General features: G+C 52.7%; 2 protein-coding genes and 1 long non-coding RNA gene across 5 annotated transcripts; 2 read left to right on the top strand and 1 right to left on the bottom strand.

Moving 5' to 3' along the window:
* Positions 1–102: 102 nt before the first annotated feature.
* On the bottom strand, positions 103–13,724 carry EIF2A (eukaryotic translation initiation factor 2A). 3 transcript variants are annotated; one of them, XM_041467709.1, is made up of 14 exons: positions 13,654–13,724; positions 12,361–12,430; positions 11,532–11,606; positions 10,778–10,896; positions 9,705–9,804; positions 9,255–9,337; positions 8,019–8,092; positions 7,733–7,877; positions 6,628–6,744; positions 3,885–4,456; positions 2,435–2,551; positions 1,476–1,604; positions 615–680; positions 103–539 (listed from the first exon to the last, which is right to left on the bottom strand). In XM_041467709.1, exons 1-14 carry the CDS (start codon positions 13,679–13,681, stop codon positions 474–476), a joined length of 1,761 nt encoding a protein of 586 aa, XP_041323643.1. In that variant the 5' UTR covers positions 13,682–13,724; the 3' UTR covers positions 103–473. The 3 variants fall into 3 exon arrangements, with proteins under 3 accessions (XP_041323643.1, XP_041323645.1, XP_041323644.1); XM_041467711.1 differs by lacking the exon at positions 12,361–12,430 and adding an exon at positions 11,883–11,952 and having other exon boundaries at positions 13,654–13,664; XM_041467710.1 differs by lacking the exons at positions 12,361–12,430; positions 13,654–13,724 and adding an exon at positions 11,883–12,121.
* A 72-nt stretch (positions 13,725–13,796) lies between these two features.
* On the top strand, positions 13,797–14,706 carry SERP1 (stress associated endoplasmic reticulum protein 1). Its single transcript, XM_041467712.1, has 3 exons — positions 13,797–13,957; positions 14,046–14,121; positions 14,487–14,706. Exons 1-3 carry the CDS (start codon positions 13,874–13,876, stop codon positions 14,525–14,527), a joined length of 201 nt encoding a protein of 66 aa, XP_041323646.1. The 5' UTR covers positions 13,797–13,873; the 3' UTR covers positions 14,528–14,706.
* An 83-nt stretch (positions 14,707–14,789) lies between these two features.
* On the top strand, positions 14,790–16,443 carry LOC121353673. The gene is made up of 2 exons (XR_005955172.1): positions 14,790–14,824; positions 15,119–16,443. It is a non-coding gene; the product is annotated as an uncharacterized LOC121353673 (long non-coding RNA).
* The last annotated feature ends 2,745 nt before the right edge of the window (positions 16,444–19,188 follow it).

Below are 19,188 nucleotides of genomic sequence, written 5' to 3'. Positions count from 1 at the left end.
CGCCGCCTCGCCAAGGTCACGCGCGCGGCGGGGGCGGGGCCAGGCGCGGAGCCCCGCCCCCGGCGCGCCCCCTGGCGGTCACACTCCGCTCGCACAGCTCGCTGCTATTAAACGCTCTTTATTTTTATCTACAGCCCCTCGGTGCATAAAGATCGCAGCTTTTTAAATATTATACAGCTATCAAAGGTCTTCATCGCCTTCCCCTCTCCCACCCAAATAAGGAAAAACAATCTGGTTTAGGCAGTATGTTCTCAGAAAAGGAGCGCATTTCTCGTTGGATCAGCAGCAGAATTGGCTGATGCTCATCGCTTGCTTACGGCTTCATGTGCACCAATCTTTAGGAAAACTCTTCTTTAAAGGCAAATGAGCAGCAAATCTGTGGATGTCGAACCCTTGGTCATTTGCTGAAATGTTTAACAAACTACATTTTGCATGAACTTTGTGTTAGCACCACACTGGAGCTCGAGGAAGATTTAAACACCCAGTTCTAGGTCTTCCAGTTCCTTAAGGAGAGCAGCTTCTTTCTGAATCTTCTCCACCTAGAGCAGAAAATGTCATAGATGTAAGTTATTATAAAATGAATCTGGAATAAACTGTACAGACCTCAATTGTACCTGATTCTTCTCCAGCTGTTTGCCAGCAGCTGCCTGTTCTTTCAGCTGCTCAATTGCCTTTAGTTTCTGAAAAAAACAAAAACAAAAACAACCAATCAAAAAAAATTGGGGGAGCAAGAACAGAAAAAAGTCTTAGAAGTTGCTGATGTGTCTGGAGGCAGGTGTCCATGGAAGGCACAATCCCTCAAGCATCTCCAGATGCTTCACCCAGAATTTCCCACCCATAACAGACATTTCTTTCAAGAACAGAACCTAGGAATAGCAGTATTTAATCTCAGAAACAAACACTAGGCATTGTCTCACTGAAGGGCTAGATCCAAAATTGGAAATTACTGCACCACCATCCCTCTTCACCACACAGTTTCCTCAAAAAGCCTGGAGAGCTAATCCAGAGACTACGAGCAGCAGGAGGCAGCCAAGAGAAACAGGCAAGATTCTCTAGCCAGAACTTGGCAATTTCTATTCTGGAATTATTTAACGCAAGAATTCTCAAGACTGGCAGTAAACGTTGCACTCGCAGCACAAGGCAAAGCACAGGGCACTGCTCCCTGGCCAGATGCAGGTCCCAGCAGCCACAGGAGGCACAGAGCTCCTGTCTGAGCACCAGCAGCCCTGACGCCCAGCTGGGACCTCCAGAGGGGCAGGTTCAACAGGAACTCCCTGTACCCACCCCTGAAGCACCTCCAGGAGCCCTGGCACACGATGGCCCCCGCTGCTGCAGGGCAAAGGGAGGTGGGCACAAATCTGGGGCATTCCCCTGAAGGTACCTGCATCCTCCTGAACTCAGCTCACCCCACGCTAGGTCTGACAGACCAGCCCTTGGAGGAATACTCTGTTGGAAACCTAACAATCCCCTCACACCTTCTTCAAATTCTTTATCTTCTTGTCCACCTCAGGATCTCCCGTGGTCATGGCTGGCACAGTGTTCTGCAGGGCATTCTGTGGGGTTCTGACCTGGGCAGGGACTTGGTGTGCCTCAGCTTTGGCCTCCTGCAGACACAGAAACACAATCCAGAAAATACCTTTGATTGCAAAGAGAATGAAAAATGTCTTTAATCACTTTAGAGGATCCATTTAAAATTCCCTCTTTCCCCAGTTTGCTGGTGTATTCCAAAATCCAGGCATGACTTGCTCTGAGGTACTGCATTATCTACTGACCTGCCTTCCATGGACAAAGCTCACATGCTGTTTCTTGTTTAATTTCTACTTCCTCAGGATCCCAACCACACACAGCACAGGGAAGCTTTAGGGAAGTTTAAGGGTGATATGACAAACACACACACAAATATTTTACAAAACAGACTGGGTCATTGTCTCTGAAGCAAAGAAAGGGCTCAAAGCCAGAGCTAGAAAATTTTTTTCAATAGCATTGAAAGAAATTATTGCTTCAGAGGTTTGTAGAAGTTGGAAGGCTAATACCAAAAGCTGACTTTTATCTACCCAGTCAATGAACAGTCAGTCCAGAAGTGACAGACAGGCTGCCTCTGGCCTGCCCTAAAAGCACACCTCAGCCTTGTGCTGCAGGGAACAGAAAGCACCCACCTGCTCTTCCCTCCCACCTGAAACCCAAACACATCCTGCAGAAAGGAGAAGTCAGGATCTCCTTGTCTCCACACTGATTTCAGCTAACATTTGCAGCCACTCAGCAAAGCTGTTCCTTTTGAATCACCCTTCTGTAGCTGTTATTCTCTGGTTAAACTCTGCTGCCCTTCCCACACTGCTGCACCAGCCACTGCTCTGACTGACCGCTGCCCTTTGGGGAAGCTAATTAATTAATTAACTAATTAACATGATCCCTGTAACAATGATTTTTGCAGTACCTGTTTAGCAGCTTTCTTTGCTTCATGTTTCCTCTGATTTTTGAGAGCTATTTTGGACATTGGCTTATCACTGCCTCCCAGCTGGGGTTTCATGTTCTGGGGTGGCTCATCCTCATGCTGCAGGATATACAAAATGGTTAAACACCATATTCCATGTTGGCACAGAAATCCTAAAATCTACCTAAGACAACAACATATGCAAAGATGAACCAGAAAGAAAAAAGAAAGAAAGGAAGTGGGGGAAAAGGTATGCACTCCTTGGAACAGCCAAAGAAGTGTGAAAAGGGTTTCAAACTCATCCACTCGAGTCTGCATGGGACTACCCTGTGTGCCCTAATGATTTCACAGATTTCCAGCAAGAAAACAAATCATTATATAAGGAAATAAAATCCAAGAGGAATAACCTAGCTCAAAATGACTGAAGCCTGGCATTTTGCTGTTGCTGACAGCTTTGTAACTCAAACTCCTGATGACCAGAGAGGAAGGCTTTCTTGCAGGGGAGATGGGGGGCTCTTGGGAGGCAGTGGGGACAGAAAGGGGGTTTCTGGTGTTTTTAAGATAACTCTCAACTGTGGCACTGTACTTTTTTAATGCATGCGACAAGACTTTTTGCCCATATAAGTAAGCAGAATTATTTTACTGACTGTATCTTCTCCCTACTCCCTCTGCTCAGGGGTGGTTTCTGGGAGCAGCCCCCGGCATGGCTAACAGACTGCTCACAGGCTGAGCCTCCTGCAAAAGCACCAGGCTCAAAATCAAAGCTCTCGCTCCCTCTGCTCAGGGGTGGTTTGTGGGAGCAGCCCCCGGCATGGCTAACACTGCTCACAGGCTGAGCCTCCTGCAAAAGCACCAGGCTCAAAATCACCAGCTCAAAGCTCTCCGGGACCCAAACACCAAGGGTGCAGCTGTTACATGGAATTAGCTGCTACTCAGCCTACTTTGGAAACTTGCAGAAAGAAACCAATTATACAAGCAGATCACTGTACTGAAATGTGTTTAAGCTGCAGCTGACTTGCTAATGATCCCATCTCTTTCTAATAAGTACATTTACCTTATTAAAAAAAAAAAAAACCCAAAAAAAATGGCTGTTGGGAGACCACTCAAGCCCCAGGCTGGCTGGGTTCAGAACTGGCAAGTCAGATCAGAGGCTTCTGTCCTAACTCAATCTCACCACAAGCCGCGCTTGGAGTTTAGTGTTTCAGTGCATGTTGCAAAGAGTACAACAAGAGTCTGGAAATGCTCTGTGAAAGGATGGTACTTGGGACGAGAGCCTTCTAGCATACGCTCTTGCAAACTGTGAGCAAAGTGCCAAAGAAGGTCACCAAAACCCCTCCAAACCCCCACAGTGCTGTCAACCTGGTCACTCTCCTCGAAACCACGCACACGGGTGAGGCCAAGCTCCAAAGAGACGGGAGCCAAGGGGCAGCTCCCTGGGGACACGGCTGCTCACCAGCTTGGAGCTCGTCACGGGTCTGTTCCTCAGGGCGGGCGGGCGGTACGCCTGCGCTGGCCTGGGCTCGGCCCGCGGCAGCTCGCTGGGAACCGCCTGGTACCGCACGGCCCTCTCGGGGAACACCCCGTCCAGGAAGGGCTGCCAGAACACCTGCCACATCTCCTCGTCGGCCGGCACCTCGTGGCAGTGCAGCACGGAGCCCGTGTAGTGCCAGATCTTGTAGCCGTTGCCGACGCGCAGGCGGGGAGCGCACGTGGCCGTCACGATGTGCTCCCCGTCGGGACACCAGGCGAAGTACGTGGAGTCCGAGGCCACTGGCTTGGAAATCAGCTTGTAGTTCTTAACGTCCCACACTTCCATCTGTCCCCTGAGGTTTCCAAACCCTGCCAGCACCAGGATGTGTCCGTGGGGGCTATAGTAGGCAGCATTGCGAGGCCCGGTGCCAAAATCAAACACGGGGTCACATTTCAGGTTAAAAACCGTGGCTTTGGCAGGCATGAAACCATACACGGCGCAGAACTCGACAGAATTGGGGCTCCAGGCAACATCGTAAATAGGGCCATTTTTTGCTAAAGGAAAAGGAAAAACATGCAGCTGCTGGGAGACTGAGTTTTTTCAGAGCAAGCCAAAATAAAATCCATAGTGACTCTTCATGCTTTGCTAAAATGCTGCATTCTAATTATTGACAGGGAAAATTAACCTGCTAACAACAGAGGGAAAAACAACGTTGTATCTTCTGATAACTTTAGTTACAGTTTGCAACAATAACTGCAGTCATTCCAAATTACCTCTGTAGGGCCAGCACCAACACTTTAACAGTAAGCATAGCTTGACATGTAAAAAAATTCCTTTTTTTTTTTCCTCAAGTATGACCTCAGGACCTTCTCAAATTGTCCCACTGGAAACCTGCGAAAACAGGAGTTTTATACCAGCTGGATAATAGTTCTCTTCTTTTAATCTAAGAAATATTGTGTAGTTCAGCTTTGTAGAGGTAAGCAATAGTGACCTGAGTTATCTTTGGACCATGCCCATGCACAATATAAGTCAGATTTTAATGTGAGTGAGCACACAAAAATGGCTTTACATGTAATGATCAAAACTCAGCACTGTTAGAAGTTATTCTGGGGGGTGGAACATTAGGAGATACTGAAGAATAATGAATTAGTGATGAAAACTCAGGTAAAATACCCAGAGGTAAAAACAAACCACAGGCCATTATAACTTTTCATCATCTGGGTATATTTACCCATAGTTCAGATAAATGCCAAGTGCATTACTGAATCCTTAAATCCAGAGGTGACCCAAAATGTTCAAACTGAGTTAAATGGTTTATGCCTGTTGTCACTCTGAAGTCTCATTATCTTTAGAAACAAGGATGTATAATCACACTGTGTGCTCCCCTCTGAAGCCTTTTCAGTGACATTAACCCAGTGCAGCTCAGCTACAGAGGTGACACAAAATGACATTTGGTGACAGCAGCAGCTGGAGATGAGGGCAGCTCCATGCAGGCTTCAGAGCTCAGCCAGAGCCTGCAGCAGCACCACATCTTAGTGGAAAATGAAAAGCCCTCTGCAAATGCCAGAGTGGAAAAAAGCTTCAAAACTGCACTTCAAAAAAGATCCAACTCCTCAGGGAATGAGGCGCCTCTCAGCCCAAGTGCCCACCACTTGCTTTTATCAGTCTGGGCTTTTCCTTGAAAAGGAATAGCTAAATTAAATGAAAAGACTTCCTGTTAAATACAGATGCAGTAGAAATAAAGAACATTTTAGTAAGTATGTAGTTAAACAAGCAGTGCTCGTAAGCTGGGAAACTGCTCCCAAAGAGATTCTACACAGTGAGTCGTAAGCCCAACTGTCCTTCCCCAGTGCAGTTACCATCAAGGGAAATGGGGCACAGCACTCTTCCACAAGTTTTGCAGCAGAAGGCAAACTGGAAACGTTCCCAGTCAGCACTGTTATGGAAGTTACATTCACAGTACCTCCAGCAAAGGTAGTCCACGCCACCCCATCCCCAGTGCCCCCAAGCACTCCCAACAAATCAAACAAATCCTCTACAATCCCAAACAGGCCAGATGTTTGCACACAACAGCAGGAGCTCGAGAGAAGGAAAAAAGATCTCCACAGGGGAAGTTAAGACATGGACTTCCAGTTCAAGCTATACACTGGAATTAAGCACATTCATCTGCTGCTCCCCAATATGTCATTCTTATGTTTTAAAATGCTTTCAATATTACAATACAAGACAAAGGAGTTCTATTTTCCATCAGATTTTGAAACATTGCTGTCACTCTGCCCTGGCTCATTGAGGGCAGTACCCTGCATGTGTTAAAGTGTAGCTAGGACTATTCTGTTTGGTGACACACATTCCTGCCCATTATGGATTCTCAGACACCAACCTGGCTCCATTGTCCAGGTGTTTTCTCAGAGAGTACAGTTCCCTCCCTGTGCACCTGAACACCTTCCCAATCAAACTATCAGCATGTATTAACTGGAAGCATTTACTCTCTGCCACTGACATTAAGATGGTAAGTCTATCAAAGGTAAGAAAATTCAGCTACCGAAAAAAAACCCACACCAACCCAGCAAAAAGCAGAGGTAAAGAACAAAACCAAAAAAAAGGTGAAGGGTGTTTTGCGCAGAGGATTTTGCTCCAAAGGTCGGTTCAGGAGCCTGAGACGCCCAGCAGGCTGCAGGGGCTGCAGGGGCTGCAGGGGCTGCAGGGCTGCACAGGAGGTACTCACGCAGCTGCACCACGGCGCTCTCCCCGCTGGCTGCCAGGTAGTGCAGCGTCTGCTCGCCGTAGTACGAGGCCCCGCTCTTGTCCACCTCGGTGCTGGCAACCACCAGCACGGCCGTGGCTGTGAACACACACAGTCAGTGCAGCACAGCTTCTGAGAACCACAGCAGCCTCTGCACAGAACACCCGACAAAGCAAAATCAGCTCTGCTGTGAGCTCTGCTGGTTGCTTGTGCAGTAGGGCTGGTATTGTTCTCTTCTGAACTGTGTTTTTCCTAAATGCTAACACAAAAGCACTGAATACCTTCCTTTCTCAGGTGGAAAACATCAGCTCAGTCTATTCATTTACTGTTAGATCACAAGCAAGTGAACATCCTTTGCAGTTATAAAACAAAAATTAAACTATGGCAGAAACAAAACATCCTGGTCCATCCTTGACTGAAACATTTCTTCAACATCTTCTGCATGCACATCTGTTATCCAAAGCTGTGGGGCTGCAGAGCAGGGCACTGCTTCATCAGGGCAGTGCCCAACCCGCCCCTTCCCCCAGACACATGCACCCCAAAATGTCTTCAGACAACAGTCTTTGCTGTTTCTCACTGTCCCCAAGCATGGTTTCTCTACGTCTGAAACACCTCCCTTACATCCCAAACTATGTGGGCTGAAGTAACATGATTTGTACAAAATCATTCTGAAACAGCTCACTGCTAACAGCAACAAAGCACAGAGGCCTCTCAGCTCAGCCCAGTTATCATATGTATGCATACAGATAATTCTACAGATTAAGATCATATCCTCACATGAACTGTTGTTATGTTTACAGTCCAATTATATTATTGACACAGAACACAAAATTATATAGGAATTTGTCATTCAACTGCAAAATTTACCAGCATGTATAGAATATTTTCAAGTACAACACAAAAAATTATGAAAGTCACAGGATAAGTGCTGAGCAGAAGTGTGCAGAAATGCACCTCAGCAAAGCATGAATGGCTGCCCTCAGGATTTATCAACATAAGCAAATTAAACACAAACCCCACACAGTAAACAAAGTAAGTCAATCCAAAATGAGCACAATATAAACGTCTCAGTACATAGCTGCTATACCTTTTTTGTTCCATAGCATTGTCACCTTGTCAGCTTTAAAGAAGCTTTTGTTGGCCAGTGCTGACTGTGGGCCCCCAAAATTGGGGTACTGGTAGAGCCTGACAAAGGACGGAGCACCTTTGCTGCCTGGGACATAAACAGCAACCTGGAACAGCCAGAGATTTCACTGCAGGTTAAAGCCTTGGCAGCACAGGGCAGAGTTACTAAAATAGTTACATTGTACTAAAATAACAGTGTTTTGGTTTTTTTTAAGAAAACAAAAGATTGGAAGCTGGATCAGAAGTACCTTGGTTGGCTGTGCTCCTGGGGACAACACGAAGTCACTGACCTTCTGCAAATGCAGCTTGTTTGCAATGGTATCTGCCAAGGAAAAGGCCACAGGTGTCTGATGTTAATGACAAACCACGTTACCTGGACGTCCTAACCACATCCTTCTGTGGGGCTGTATCCTGGACAACACAGACCAGCAAAGACAATCACAAAGGATCTCTTTTTCTAGGCAAACAACCATTATTTTCCCATTTCACCACAGCATTTCTCCTGCAAAACCAACTTGAATCAAGCCTATGCCTGAAACCCAGCACTTAGTATTTGGAAGTTCAAAAAGCAAAGGAAGCCTCTGAACCCAAGGTGAAGGCAGCCTGTGTTTGAAGCTGATATTCTTCACCTTATCTGTGCTGGCTTCAGCCACATTCAGGTGGCACACAGAGGCAGGGCTCTCCCCTCACCTCCATGGGATAACTCTTCCCAACAGGCCTGCTCAGCTCAGCACTGCCCCTTCCCAAACAACTGATGGGAACAGCACCACCCCAGGGCTGCACTGCAGCCAGGATGTGCACTGCCAGCAGACCTCCTGCCCAGGCTGACATTCCATGCTTCCCACAGCTTGGTTAACATCAGCAGGGCTAATTCTCAGGAAACTCTATCTCTCATGGCCCTAACTCTTATATCAACTTTATATTTAAAACAAAACAAAGAATGCAAAACTAAAACCACATGCTGCTGTTCTACCCTCAGTTTGCCTTCATTCCTTTACATTTTTGTTCTAATTAATTTTTATCTTTCTGCTTTTTTCTTCCCCTTTCCCTTTTCAACATCTACTGACTCCAAATATTCTACCACCAACAGTAAAAATCTTCAGGCTTCACTATTTCATTTTTGCAATCTATTTTTTAATGAGCCATTTTTAGCAGCCTATTGACAGAATATGCACAACCCAAGGAAGTAATTGCAGATCATGTTTTCTACAAAACAATTTCCTGGATCTCATTAAATGAGTAACAGGCCTGTTAAACTGAGGATCAGATGCATTTCATATCACATCAGTCAGTGAAAAGATAAATAAGAAAATGAAAACACACTTCATTAAAGAATAATGATTCTGAATTCCAAACTGAAATAAATTTGTAGGCAGGCAGTATTTAAAATAAAAGGAAAGCAAATGAAGAAACAAAAGAAAAACCACCCCTCAAAAGAAGCAGCCTTTACAGAAGGAATGAAATGTAGAGAAATACTCGCATACTGAAGTTGTTGTTTTCAAAGAAGTGCACTTCATTGTTCACATTTCTGGCACAAATGCTTTCATCATCTGCCCAGCAAGGACACCTGCACATTAAGGGAAAAGGCAGAAACATGAAATGATGCTCATCATTAGCACTCCAGGATTGTTTTTCCCCTCTATTGTGAGCCCAGTAAGTTCAAACATGATACATTTAATCTGGAAAAATGACATCTGCATAGCAAAAATATACAAGTGGACTTAGTTATTGTCGGCTCAGCTTTCCTCTGTGGTGCAAAGTGAGAGTGAATTTACAATGAACTACACAGACACTCACAGGCACAGACTCTGCCTTCAGTTAGCAGCAGGCACTGCTTTGAAAGCTAACACCACACTAACAGCTCCATTTATCTGGATCAGATTTTGAAAATTACATTTCTTTGTAAACAATTAGCATCTGGAAGGCTTATTTACCAGTTCTGCATCTTTTTCTGCACAAAAGACTTCAAGCATTTTCCAGTTTTCAGATCATGGAGCTGCAGGTTGGGCACCCCTGCTGTGCCATCCTTAGCAGCTGCAAAAAAACACAGTGGTATGTGAGGCTCAAATCTGCTTCACCCCAACACCCCACTCATGGTTCTGCATGGACATGCAACTTCTTCCCCTGAGGGAGCAAACCCACGAATGCTGATTGCTGCACCTATCAGCCTCAGTCTGTCTGCAGGAAGAACTCACATTCAGAGCTGTAGGGTTTCTGCTCCCCACTGCAAGGCTGCAACCAACACCTGCACAGCTTTTTATTGCAAACCAAAACCCCCCTCACAGCAAACAATGGAGGCATGCTCTCCACTCCAGTGTTTTGCTCTCACAGGAATGAGGTGATTTTGCCCATTCCAGCACAGTCACAGCTCTCTCTGCAAGCAAAATGGTTCTGCTGCTTCTAAGCTGTGTGTGCTCTCCTCCTTACCCTGGCTAGCACAGTGATTTACAGCAGCCCCAGAACAGCTCACAGCTTGTGCTGCCTTCTCTTATCCTACAGCCTGCCCCAGTTCCCAGTCTCCCCAGAGCCTGGCCAGCTCCCAAGGCCCAGCTCTTCCCTCCCAAGGCAGCATTTGCACTGTCTGTGGCTCTCAGAACCAGGAACTCAAACCCCCCAGGGAGGCAGAGGAGGAAATAAAGCTTTGGACATGGAGAACACTCCAGCCATGGGCCCCTGGGCAGGACACAACTCCTCCTCCCTTGCCCACCCAAGAACACAAGCTGCCTGCAGGGCACTGCACCCCTTCCCAAAGCTCAGGAAACACTGACTGACTGACAGAGTAACTGTGAGCGCTGACAGAGTGCGGCTGAGGACAGCCAGCACCAGCTGCTCTGACAACGGCATCCCTCCCTCCCCCTCTGTGCTCCCGAGTGCCCACAGAACATTCTGCACCCTTCTCCACTGCTCATCTAGCCAATACATGCACTGCAGAGGCCACAGCCGTGGGCAAAGAGCTGCACAAAGCCTCCCAGCTGGCACAAAGCCTCCCAGCTGGCACAATACTCACTTGCATAGGCCTGCCACGTTGCCAGAACATTATTCTTTGGCGAGAATTCAAGACAAACTGTCTTTGGGAGATCAAAGGAATGCAGTAACTCAGCTCTGGTGACATTAACCACATTGACCCTGGAACCAAAAGATGCTATTTCAATAAAACATGCTTACAATAGTTAATTGACATTGAGAGAATTGTTCAAGTATTTGACTCTTGTAGATCTGCTCCAAATTTGGCCAATGTAACAAAATTGGAAGAGCTTTCTCCCCCCTTTCGTTTTTACTAAATTTTTTCAAGAGCACATTTTAAAACCAGACACCCAAGCATGACAGAAACCACTGGTCAAAACACAACACATATTTTTGTCTGCAACACATAAGCTCTAAAAGTGAGAGAGAGCTCCACAATGCACCTGATATATAAAAAAGGAACCTTGTAACATTCACAAGGTGAAATATTTTCATTTCATTTCACACTCATTATTTTCTATGGACTCTGCTAATAGATTAACCTCAGAATCCAGGTACCAGGAGCCATGAATAAAAAAACAACCAAACAAAGAAAGCATATCCAGACTACATGGGAATGGATGCATCATGGGTGCACCAAGAACACAAAATACTTCACCTGATAAACTCCATTTCAAGTGTACATGCAAACACTTGCATTAACAGCAATCAGCTTTACACAGACAAGAGTAAATGAGGTATAACTGATTCCATTTATTTCATACAAGCTAAACATTAAGATAATAAAATGCACCCACTTCTGTCCATTGCACCAGGCAAAGAGGGAGCCATCCTTGCTAAATGCAACAGCTTTGCAATTTTTTCCAGAATCCCTAAAGAAATAAGAAATGTACATGAGTACCCAGCAGCATCAGAGTTAAGGTTTTCTCAACAAAAAGGAACACAAGACCTTTCCTGCTGTGCTAGGAGCCCAGTGTCACCACACAGCCCCTGCTACCCCTGCCCAGGGACTGCCACCTGGCAGGGGAGCCCAGGCAAGTGCAAAGCCATCAGTGCTCTGAACTCACTGATATGCACACAGCTTTCAGCCCCAGAGTCTACGCTCGGTTTTCAGGAAGCAGTTTCTTTGGAGCCAGGGACAGCAGTACCTTTGGAACGCCGCGCTCTCGGTGAAGCTGGGGGGCCCATTCACCATGTACAGCCCCTCGGAGCCTCTCACTGCAACAGGAAACAAACAGCTCATTTCAAACGCAGCAAAGTGCCACAGCTGAGGATTTTCTCACTTGTGAAGCCTGAGACACGCCCAGTCCTCCCCATACTGGCTATAAGGAAATTCCAAGGCACAAGGGCACACGCCCCTGGAGCTGCCATCGCTCTGCAGGGCCGTGCCCAGGGTGGGCAGCCACAGCCTCACAGCAACAAAAAGGAACACAAGACCTTTCCTGCTGTGCTAGGAGCCCAGTGTCACCACACAGCCCCTGCTACCCCTGCCCAGGGACTGCCACCTGGCAGGGGAGCCCAGGCAAGTGCAAAGCCATCAGTGCTCTGAACTCACTGATATGCACACAGCTTTCAGCCCCAGAGTCTACGCTCTGTTTTCAGGAAGCAGTTTCTTTGGAGCAGTACCTTTGGAACGCCGCGCTCTCGGTGAAGCTGGGGGGCCCATTCACCATGTACAGCCCCTCGGAGCCTCTCACTGCAACAGGAAACAAACAGCTCATTTCAAACGCAGCAAAGTGCCACAGCTGAGGATTTTCTCACTTGTGAAGCCTGAGACACGCCCAGTCCTCCCCATACTGGCTATAAGGAAATTCCAAGGCACAAGGGCACACGCCCCTGGAGCTGCCATCGCTCTGCAGGGCCGTGCCCAGGGTGGGCAGCCACAGCCTCACAGCCTCACAGCTCCTCTCGTGCCTAAATGCAATTTTACAGGGTTCATGCACACCACAGCCCCCAGAGGCCCTGAGGGAACCTTTAACACACCTTAACCCACGAGCTGCACAGCCCTGCTAGAACGTGTTCTCCAGCTCTCCCGTCACACTCCCCACCAAGATCCAAACTTACAGCAGACGGGAGTGGGCAGCCCAAAACCCACCTGAACAACTGCAGCCCCCCCAGACCCGAGCGAGGGGAAGGAAACAGGCTCGGGTTTAAAGATCACAAATACAGAAAAGGAAAACACGCATCCCTTATGCTAGGGGCAGTTTAAACAACGAGACACTGAAAGGAACACGACTTTCGAGAAGAGCTTCCCGAGCTGCAGCGCAAAGCCCGCGGAGCGCAGCGGGCACGGACAGGGCAGGGAAGGGACAGGGCAAGGGACACGGCAGGGACACGGACAGGGACACGGCAGGGACAGGGCAGGGACACGGCAGGGACAGGGCAGGGACAGGGAAGGGACACGGCAGGGACAGGGCAGGGACACGGCAGGGACATGGCAGGGATAGGACCTGGGCTTCCCGAGCTGCAGCACAAAGCCCGCGGAGCGCAGCGGGCACGGACAGGGCAGGGACAGGGCAGGGACAGGGAAGGGACAGGGCAGGGACAGGGCAGCTGCCCACGGCCGCGGGTCCCCCGCGAGTAAATCATCCGCGGCAGAAGAACGAATCCGCGGCTCGGGGCCCCGCGGGGGAGGCCGGCGGCGGGGCGGCTGCTCGGGCGGAGGCGGCACCGGGGCCTCCTCTGGGGTGCCGCTGCTCGCCCCGGCCCCGGGCCGAGCGAGCCCTGACCAGCGCCGGGGCCGGCACCGTCAGGAACTCCACGACCGGGGCCGGACTTGGCCACGCCGCGGCAGCGCACGCTGGGGACGGGACGCGCGGCGGACGCCGACGGGCGCCGGAGGAGCAGCGGAGGAGCCCCGGGCCACCCCACCCCAACTTCGCAGCCATCTGCCGCGCACCAGCCCCGGGCTCGACGCACCTGCGAGCAGCGGCGTGGGCGGCGCCATCTTGGGGCGCGGGCGGAGGGGTGTTTCCGGTTCCGGGGCGGCGGCGGCGCAGCGGCCGCAGCGCGCGCCACGTTACCGGGCGGGGCGGGGCCCGGGGCGCGCGCGCGGGCCCCGCCCCCGGCGCGCTCCCGGCGTGCGGAGCGCGCGGTGCTGACGCGGCAGCGGCCGGGCCGGACCGGGCCGAGCGCGGACATGGTGGCCAAGCAGCGCATCCGCATGGCCAACGAGAAGCACAGCAAGAACATCACCCAGCGAGGCAACGTCGCCAAGACCTCGGTGCGCGGGGCCGGGCCGGGCCGGGCGGGCACGGGCGGCGGTGGCGGGGCCGGGCCGCGCTGCGCTGACGGCCGTGCTGTGCTCGCAGAGAACGGCCCCGGAGGAGAAGGCGTCGGTCGGGCCCTGGCTGTTGGCTCTCTTCATTTTCGTGGTCTGCGGATCAGGTGAGCGGCCGCGCGCGGGCGGCCGGCCCCGGCGGTGGCTCCGGGCCGGGCACTGCCCCTCGGGGCCGTCACACTGCCCCTCGGGGCCGGGCACTGCCCCTCCGGGCCGGGCACTGTCCCTCGGGGCCGGGCACTGCCCCTCGGGGCCGAGCACTGCCCCTCGGGGCCGGGCACTGTCCCTCGGGGCCGGGCACTGTCCCTCGGGGCCGTCACACTGTCCCTCCGGGTCCCCCCGCTGTCCCTCCGGGTCCCCCCGCTGTCCCTCCGGGTCCCCCCGCTGTCCCTCCGGGCTCCGGCGGCGCTCGGGGCCCCTGAGCTCGCTGCCGGCGCTGCCCGGCGAGCGCTCCCCTCTCGCTCTCTTGCAGCCATCTTCCAGATCATCCAGAGCATCCGGATGGGCATGTGAGGGGCCGGGGTGGGCCATGCCCGCCGGCCCCGGCCGCCGCGGCTGCTGCCGAGGAGCGGCACCGGCCGTGTCGCATTCCAGGTCCCTTCACGAGTCATTCCGAGTTTTCTAGCCCGTGCCACAGTGCCTTGAACAGCACCACATGTATAAAGCAATAAAAGTCTGTTGTTGATCTACAATCGTGGACCTACTTATTCGCTGAAGATCCGGCCTGCTCTCTGTAATACGTGGGTCCGTAGGAACTGGCATCTCTTGTAAACACGTTGGCTCTCTTCATTTTCGTGGTCTGCGGATCAGGTGAGCGGCCGCGCGCGGGCGGCCGGCCCCGGCGGTGGCTCCGGGCCGGGCACTGCCCCTCGGGGCCGAGCACTGCCCCTCGGGGCCGGGCACTGTCCCTCGGGGCCGAGCACTGTCCCTCGGGGCCGGGCACTTCACCTCTGGGCTGTCACACTGTCCCCCCGCTGTCCCTTCGGGTCCCCCCGCTGTCCCTCCGGGTCCCCCCGCTGTCCCTCCGGGCTCCAGCGGCGCTCGGGGCCCCTGAGCTCGCTGCCGGCGCTGCCCGGCGAGCGCTCCCCTCTCGCTCTCTTGCAGCCATCTTCCAGATCATCCAGAGCATCCGGATGGGCATGTGAGGGGCCGGGGTGGGCCATGCCCGCCGGCCCCGGCCGCCGCGGCTGCTGCCGAGGAGCGGCACCGGCCGTGTCGCATTCCAGGTCCCTTCACGAGTCATTCCGAGTTTTCTAGCCCGTGCCACAGTGCCTTGAACAGCACCACATGTATAAAGCAATAAAAGTCTGTTGTTGATCTACAATCGTGGACCTACTTATTCGCTGAAGATCCGGCCTGCTCTCTGTAATACGTGGGTCCGTAGGAACTGGCATCTCTTGTAAACACCGGTCCCCGCTCAGCGTCTCCCTCGCTGTATAGCTGGAAATGGCTGCATTTGACGCTGGAAGCCAGGATTCCTGTAGAGGCTGGAGCCCGACTGTGCAGCATGTTCCCGAGGGCCCCGGGCCCGCCGTGCATCCTCGGTGCGTGCGCGGGCGGCCGCTGCAGCATGTGGCAGCGCCCGCGCCGCCTCTGGCTCTGTCCTGATCCACGCAAAACGCTTGTCTGTGTCGGGGGGCGTGCGGAGCTGGCAGCAGCTGCTCCGGCGGGAGCCGTGCTGGAGCTCCCTGGACTGCGGGAGCGCCGCGGCCAGACCTGCGGCTCCCGAGCCTCTCCCGGCCGTGCCCGCGCTGTAAATACTTCTTGGACGACTTTCAACGAGTGGTGATTAGTTTTAAATTTGACAATGTTGTGTGGGAATATTGGGTGTGGGGGGGGGACACGCTGCCTCCCTGCCCACAGTTCTGCTTCTGTATGTGCAGCCCCTGCAGAGTGTGGTGTGTCTTGCAATATATATTTAATCCTATTTAAAGTAAAACCTGCCTTCAACTCGATTTCTTTTAACAATGGATTCAGTACTTAACTGCTTCCCTACTGGTGATCACAGTTCCTTCTTCTGTAGACGACTGTAACTTGAGATCACGTGGAAAATGCTGCTATTGATCATATTTCCCTGCTGATGGCCCTGACTCCTGGCTCTGCTGTCTGCGTGCTGACAAAGGTGGTGGGAATTGCTCTGCTGGTGCACACAGTTGCTAAAGGAAGATTTCTTTTCTCCGGGTTTCTTAGAAGACAAATTTTAAGTCTGGTTACATTAGAAATAAAACAAAATGAAATGGGTTGAGGTTAATGAATTGCCTGTTAGCTGTGAAGGAGCAGATCTTCTGTACATGTTGTATTTCCATATGGAATCCCTGGGACTGGTGTGAGCTGGGGCTGCCCAGGGCACGGGGACCTTGTGCTGGGACACTGTGCTGTGGCAGGGGAAGTCTGTATCATCGCTGATTTTAAATAAAGTTCTTTTCAAATGCAAGCTGTGTTCACTCTGATGTGGGTAAAGCAGGGCTCTGCTGGCTGTTGAAACTCGGCCATTCACACAGGCAGGGATTAATTGGCTTTTCCCTGAGAGGAGCCTCCGTGCCCGGCTGGGTGCTGGGCCAGGCTGGGACACGGGGCCTGAGCTGGGCTGCCAAGGCTCTGGAGGCACCCAGCTACCCTGGATGCTACCACTCCCTTCCCTCTGGGGCCCGGCCATCCCCCCAGCGGGTTCAGCAGGCGCCTTCCTCTCACCTGCTGCCTCTGCTCCCCGGGAATGCCACAGCGGCCCCAGGGCTCTGGCCAGCTCCGGCTTGGCTGCAGGAGTCACGGGCTGTGCCAGCACAGCGGCTGCTCGCGGGCTGTGGGAATGGTCAGCGTGGTTTGTTCAAGTTGGTTCTTTGAAGTTCAGTAAATTCTTGTTTTGGTGCAGGCTGGCCACAGAGGTGTGCAGCGCTGTGCCCTCAATGTCACAGCTGGGCTGGCGGGGGGCATCTCCGGAGGGGCGCTCTGGCCCCAGCCGTGCTCTGGCTCCACACGTCCAAGAACAAAAGCTGCAAAACACCACACTTGTTTCTTTTCGGAACCTATCGGAGCAATACCCGTTTATTTCCCCTCGCGATGCAGCTTCTCATTTCCAGGCCCTGGCACTGACACGTTCTGACGCAGCCGTGCCACAGCCGCGCGTGGTCGGCTTCCTCAGGTGACGTCATTAACCACCTGCAACGCTTGGATCTCAGTTTTTTGTTTTTTTTTTAATTCTCCTGTGAAGCCCTCTCAGGGCTGGCTGCAGGACTGCGCACCCGGCGGGGCACACGGTTTCCCTCCCAAGGCGCCTGCAGTCCCGCCAGGCCGCCCAGCGCTCCGGAACCGCACACGGGGCGGCGGCAGCCGCGGCCCCGGCTCCGTGTCCCGCCCATCCGCACCCGCGGACAGAGCGGACCCGGCAGCCACAGCAGCCGCGTTCTCCAGGAACCGGCGCGGGGAGCGGGAACAACCCCCGCGCCAGGCGGCAGCCCGGGACACGGGGCGGCGAGGGCCCGAGCGACGGGGACCCGGTCCGAGGCAGCGGATCCTGGGCTGCGGAGGCGGCCCGGGAGCGGGAACGAGAACGGGACCGGGAACGAGAACGGGAACAGGAATGGGAACGAGAACGGGAACAGGAATGGGAATGAGAACGGGAACAGGAATGGGAACGGGAACAGGAACGGGAACGGGACCGGGCGGGGGCGGTGCGGGGACAGCCCCGCCCCGCTCCACAGCGCCGCCCCGCGGCCCCCGCAGGTCCCGCTGCGTCACGGGCGGGCCCGCCGCGGCGGGGGAAGGTCCGGGGAAGGTCCGGGGAAGGGAACAAACAAAGGGTCGGTGCCGCTCCGTGCTCACCTCACCTGGCACCTGCTCCAGAGCCGCCTCACTGCTGTGCAGCCTCTTGCCCACGCTCCCCTCTGAGCCAGGGCCGCGGCCTTGAAGCTCTCCTCAGTAAGCATTTCCTCCGCATCCTCCACTGTTTCCGTGGCTTTTCCCCGCATCTTCTGTCACGTCCGGTCTGAGACCGGGCCTAACTCGGAGCCACCTCTGCCCAGCTTCACTGCGTTCCGACGGTTCTGTGACACCGCGGCTGCAGCCGCTCCCGGGCCGTGCTGTAAAGCACACGCTGCCGTGAGCGCAGCAGCCGCATCCTCTCTGTACACCAAAGCTGCATGGAACAATGGAGCGATGTCACGGACACGCGTTAGAGCTCCCACGGCCGGCTCCCCGGGCAGACCCAGCGTGCCGGGACAGCGGCAGGCGGGACAAGGCCGGGGCACGGCAGCGCTGCCCAGCCGGGCTGGCAGCACCGGCCGCTCGCCGCCGAGGCTCTGCCAGCGGCAGCCGCACTCCACTGACACCACAGCGGTCTCACTGGGAGAACTGCTCCTTTTCCTCAGGCAGCCCCTGGAGAAGAGTCCGCAGCATTCCCAGACTCTGCCAGTTCACAGGGCTCTCCCAAGCCGAGATGCTATCCAGAGCTGAATACAGCTTATCTCTACACAAAAACTAAACACAAACCGCCAGAGCAAACCTGACAGGAGCAGAGCAAAGCAAAGGCTTTCTAAGAGGATCAGTTCAATCTTTGTTTCATCCCCTTTTTCAGATTCACTAAATGCCTCTTGGTTCCGGAGGAAGCGCCTCCGCAGCTCCCCGGTGTGAGGGATGTGCCCATCACTGCCCCACAGCTCACACACGGGAACAGGCATTCCGAGGGGAGCAGAGCTGCTCCCTGTGCTCCCAGCACAAAAACTGTGACCCCGAGGCAGGTTCACAAAGTTGTCTCTGCTCTGTTCCACTCAAAAGTGAACTGACAGGTACAGAGTATCCTCCGAGAAGTTTTAATCAACTACTCACCTGAGGGACTCTTGTTCCCAGAAATCCCCAATTTATCCTTTTTTTCTTACTTCACCAGCATCATCCTCAGTGTACAGCTGGAGAGAACCACTGATCACACTGCAGAGGAAACACACATAGCTACTGGAATACTTTGCTTTCTAATCTGTGTGCACTAAAGTCTCCCAAGCAGTGCTCTCAGCACAGGGGTGCAGCAGGCAGAAAACACCAATCCACACCTAATGGAAAGATCATTTTGGTGTTACTTTAGCAAGAACTTTTTAACAAGCACACAACACAGGGTTTGTTTGAACTGTGCTGAACTGATGCTTACCAGGAGGAGGAGATGCTTCTCGGTTTCCAGGGCACGGACG

The sequence above is a fragment of the Pyrgilauda ruficollis genome, unplaced genomic scaffold (genome assembly GCF_017590135.1).
Source record: "Pyrgilauda ruficollis isolate IOZ18807 unplaced genomic scaffold, ASM1759013v1 scaffold21, whole genome shotgun sequence".
Lineage (NCBI taxonomy): Eukaryota > Metazoa > Chordata > Aves > Passeriformes > Passeridae > Pyrgilauda > Pyrgilauda ruficollis.
This window is presented reverse-complemented; position numbering and strand designations above follow the sequence as displayed.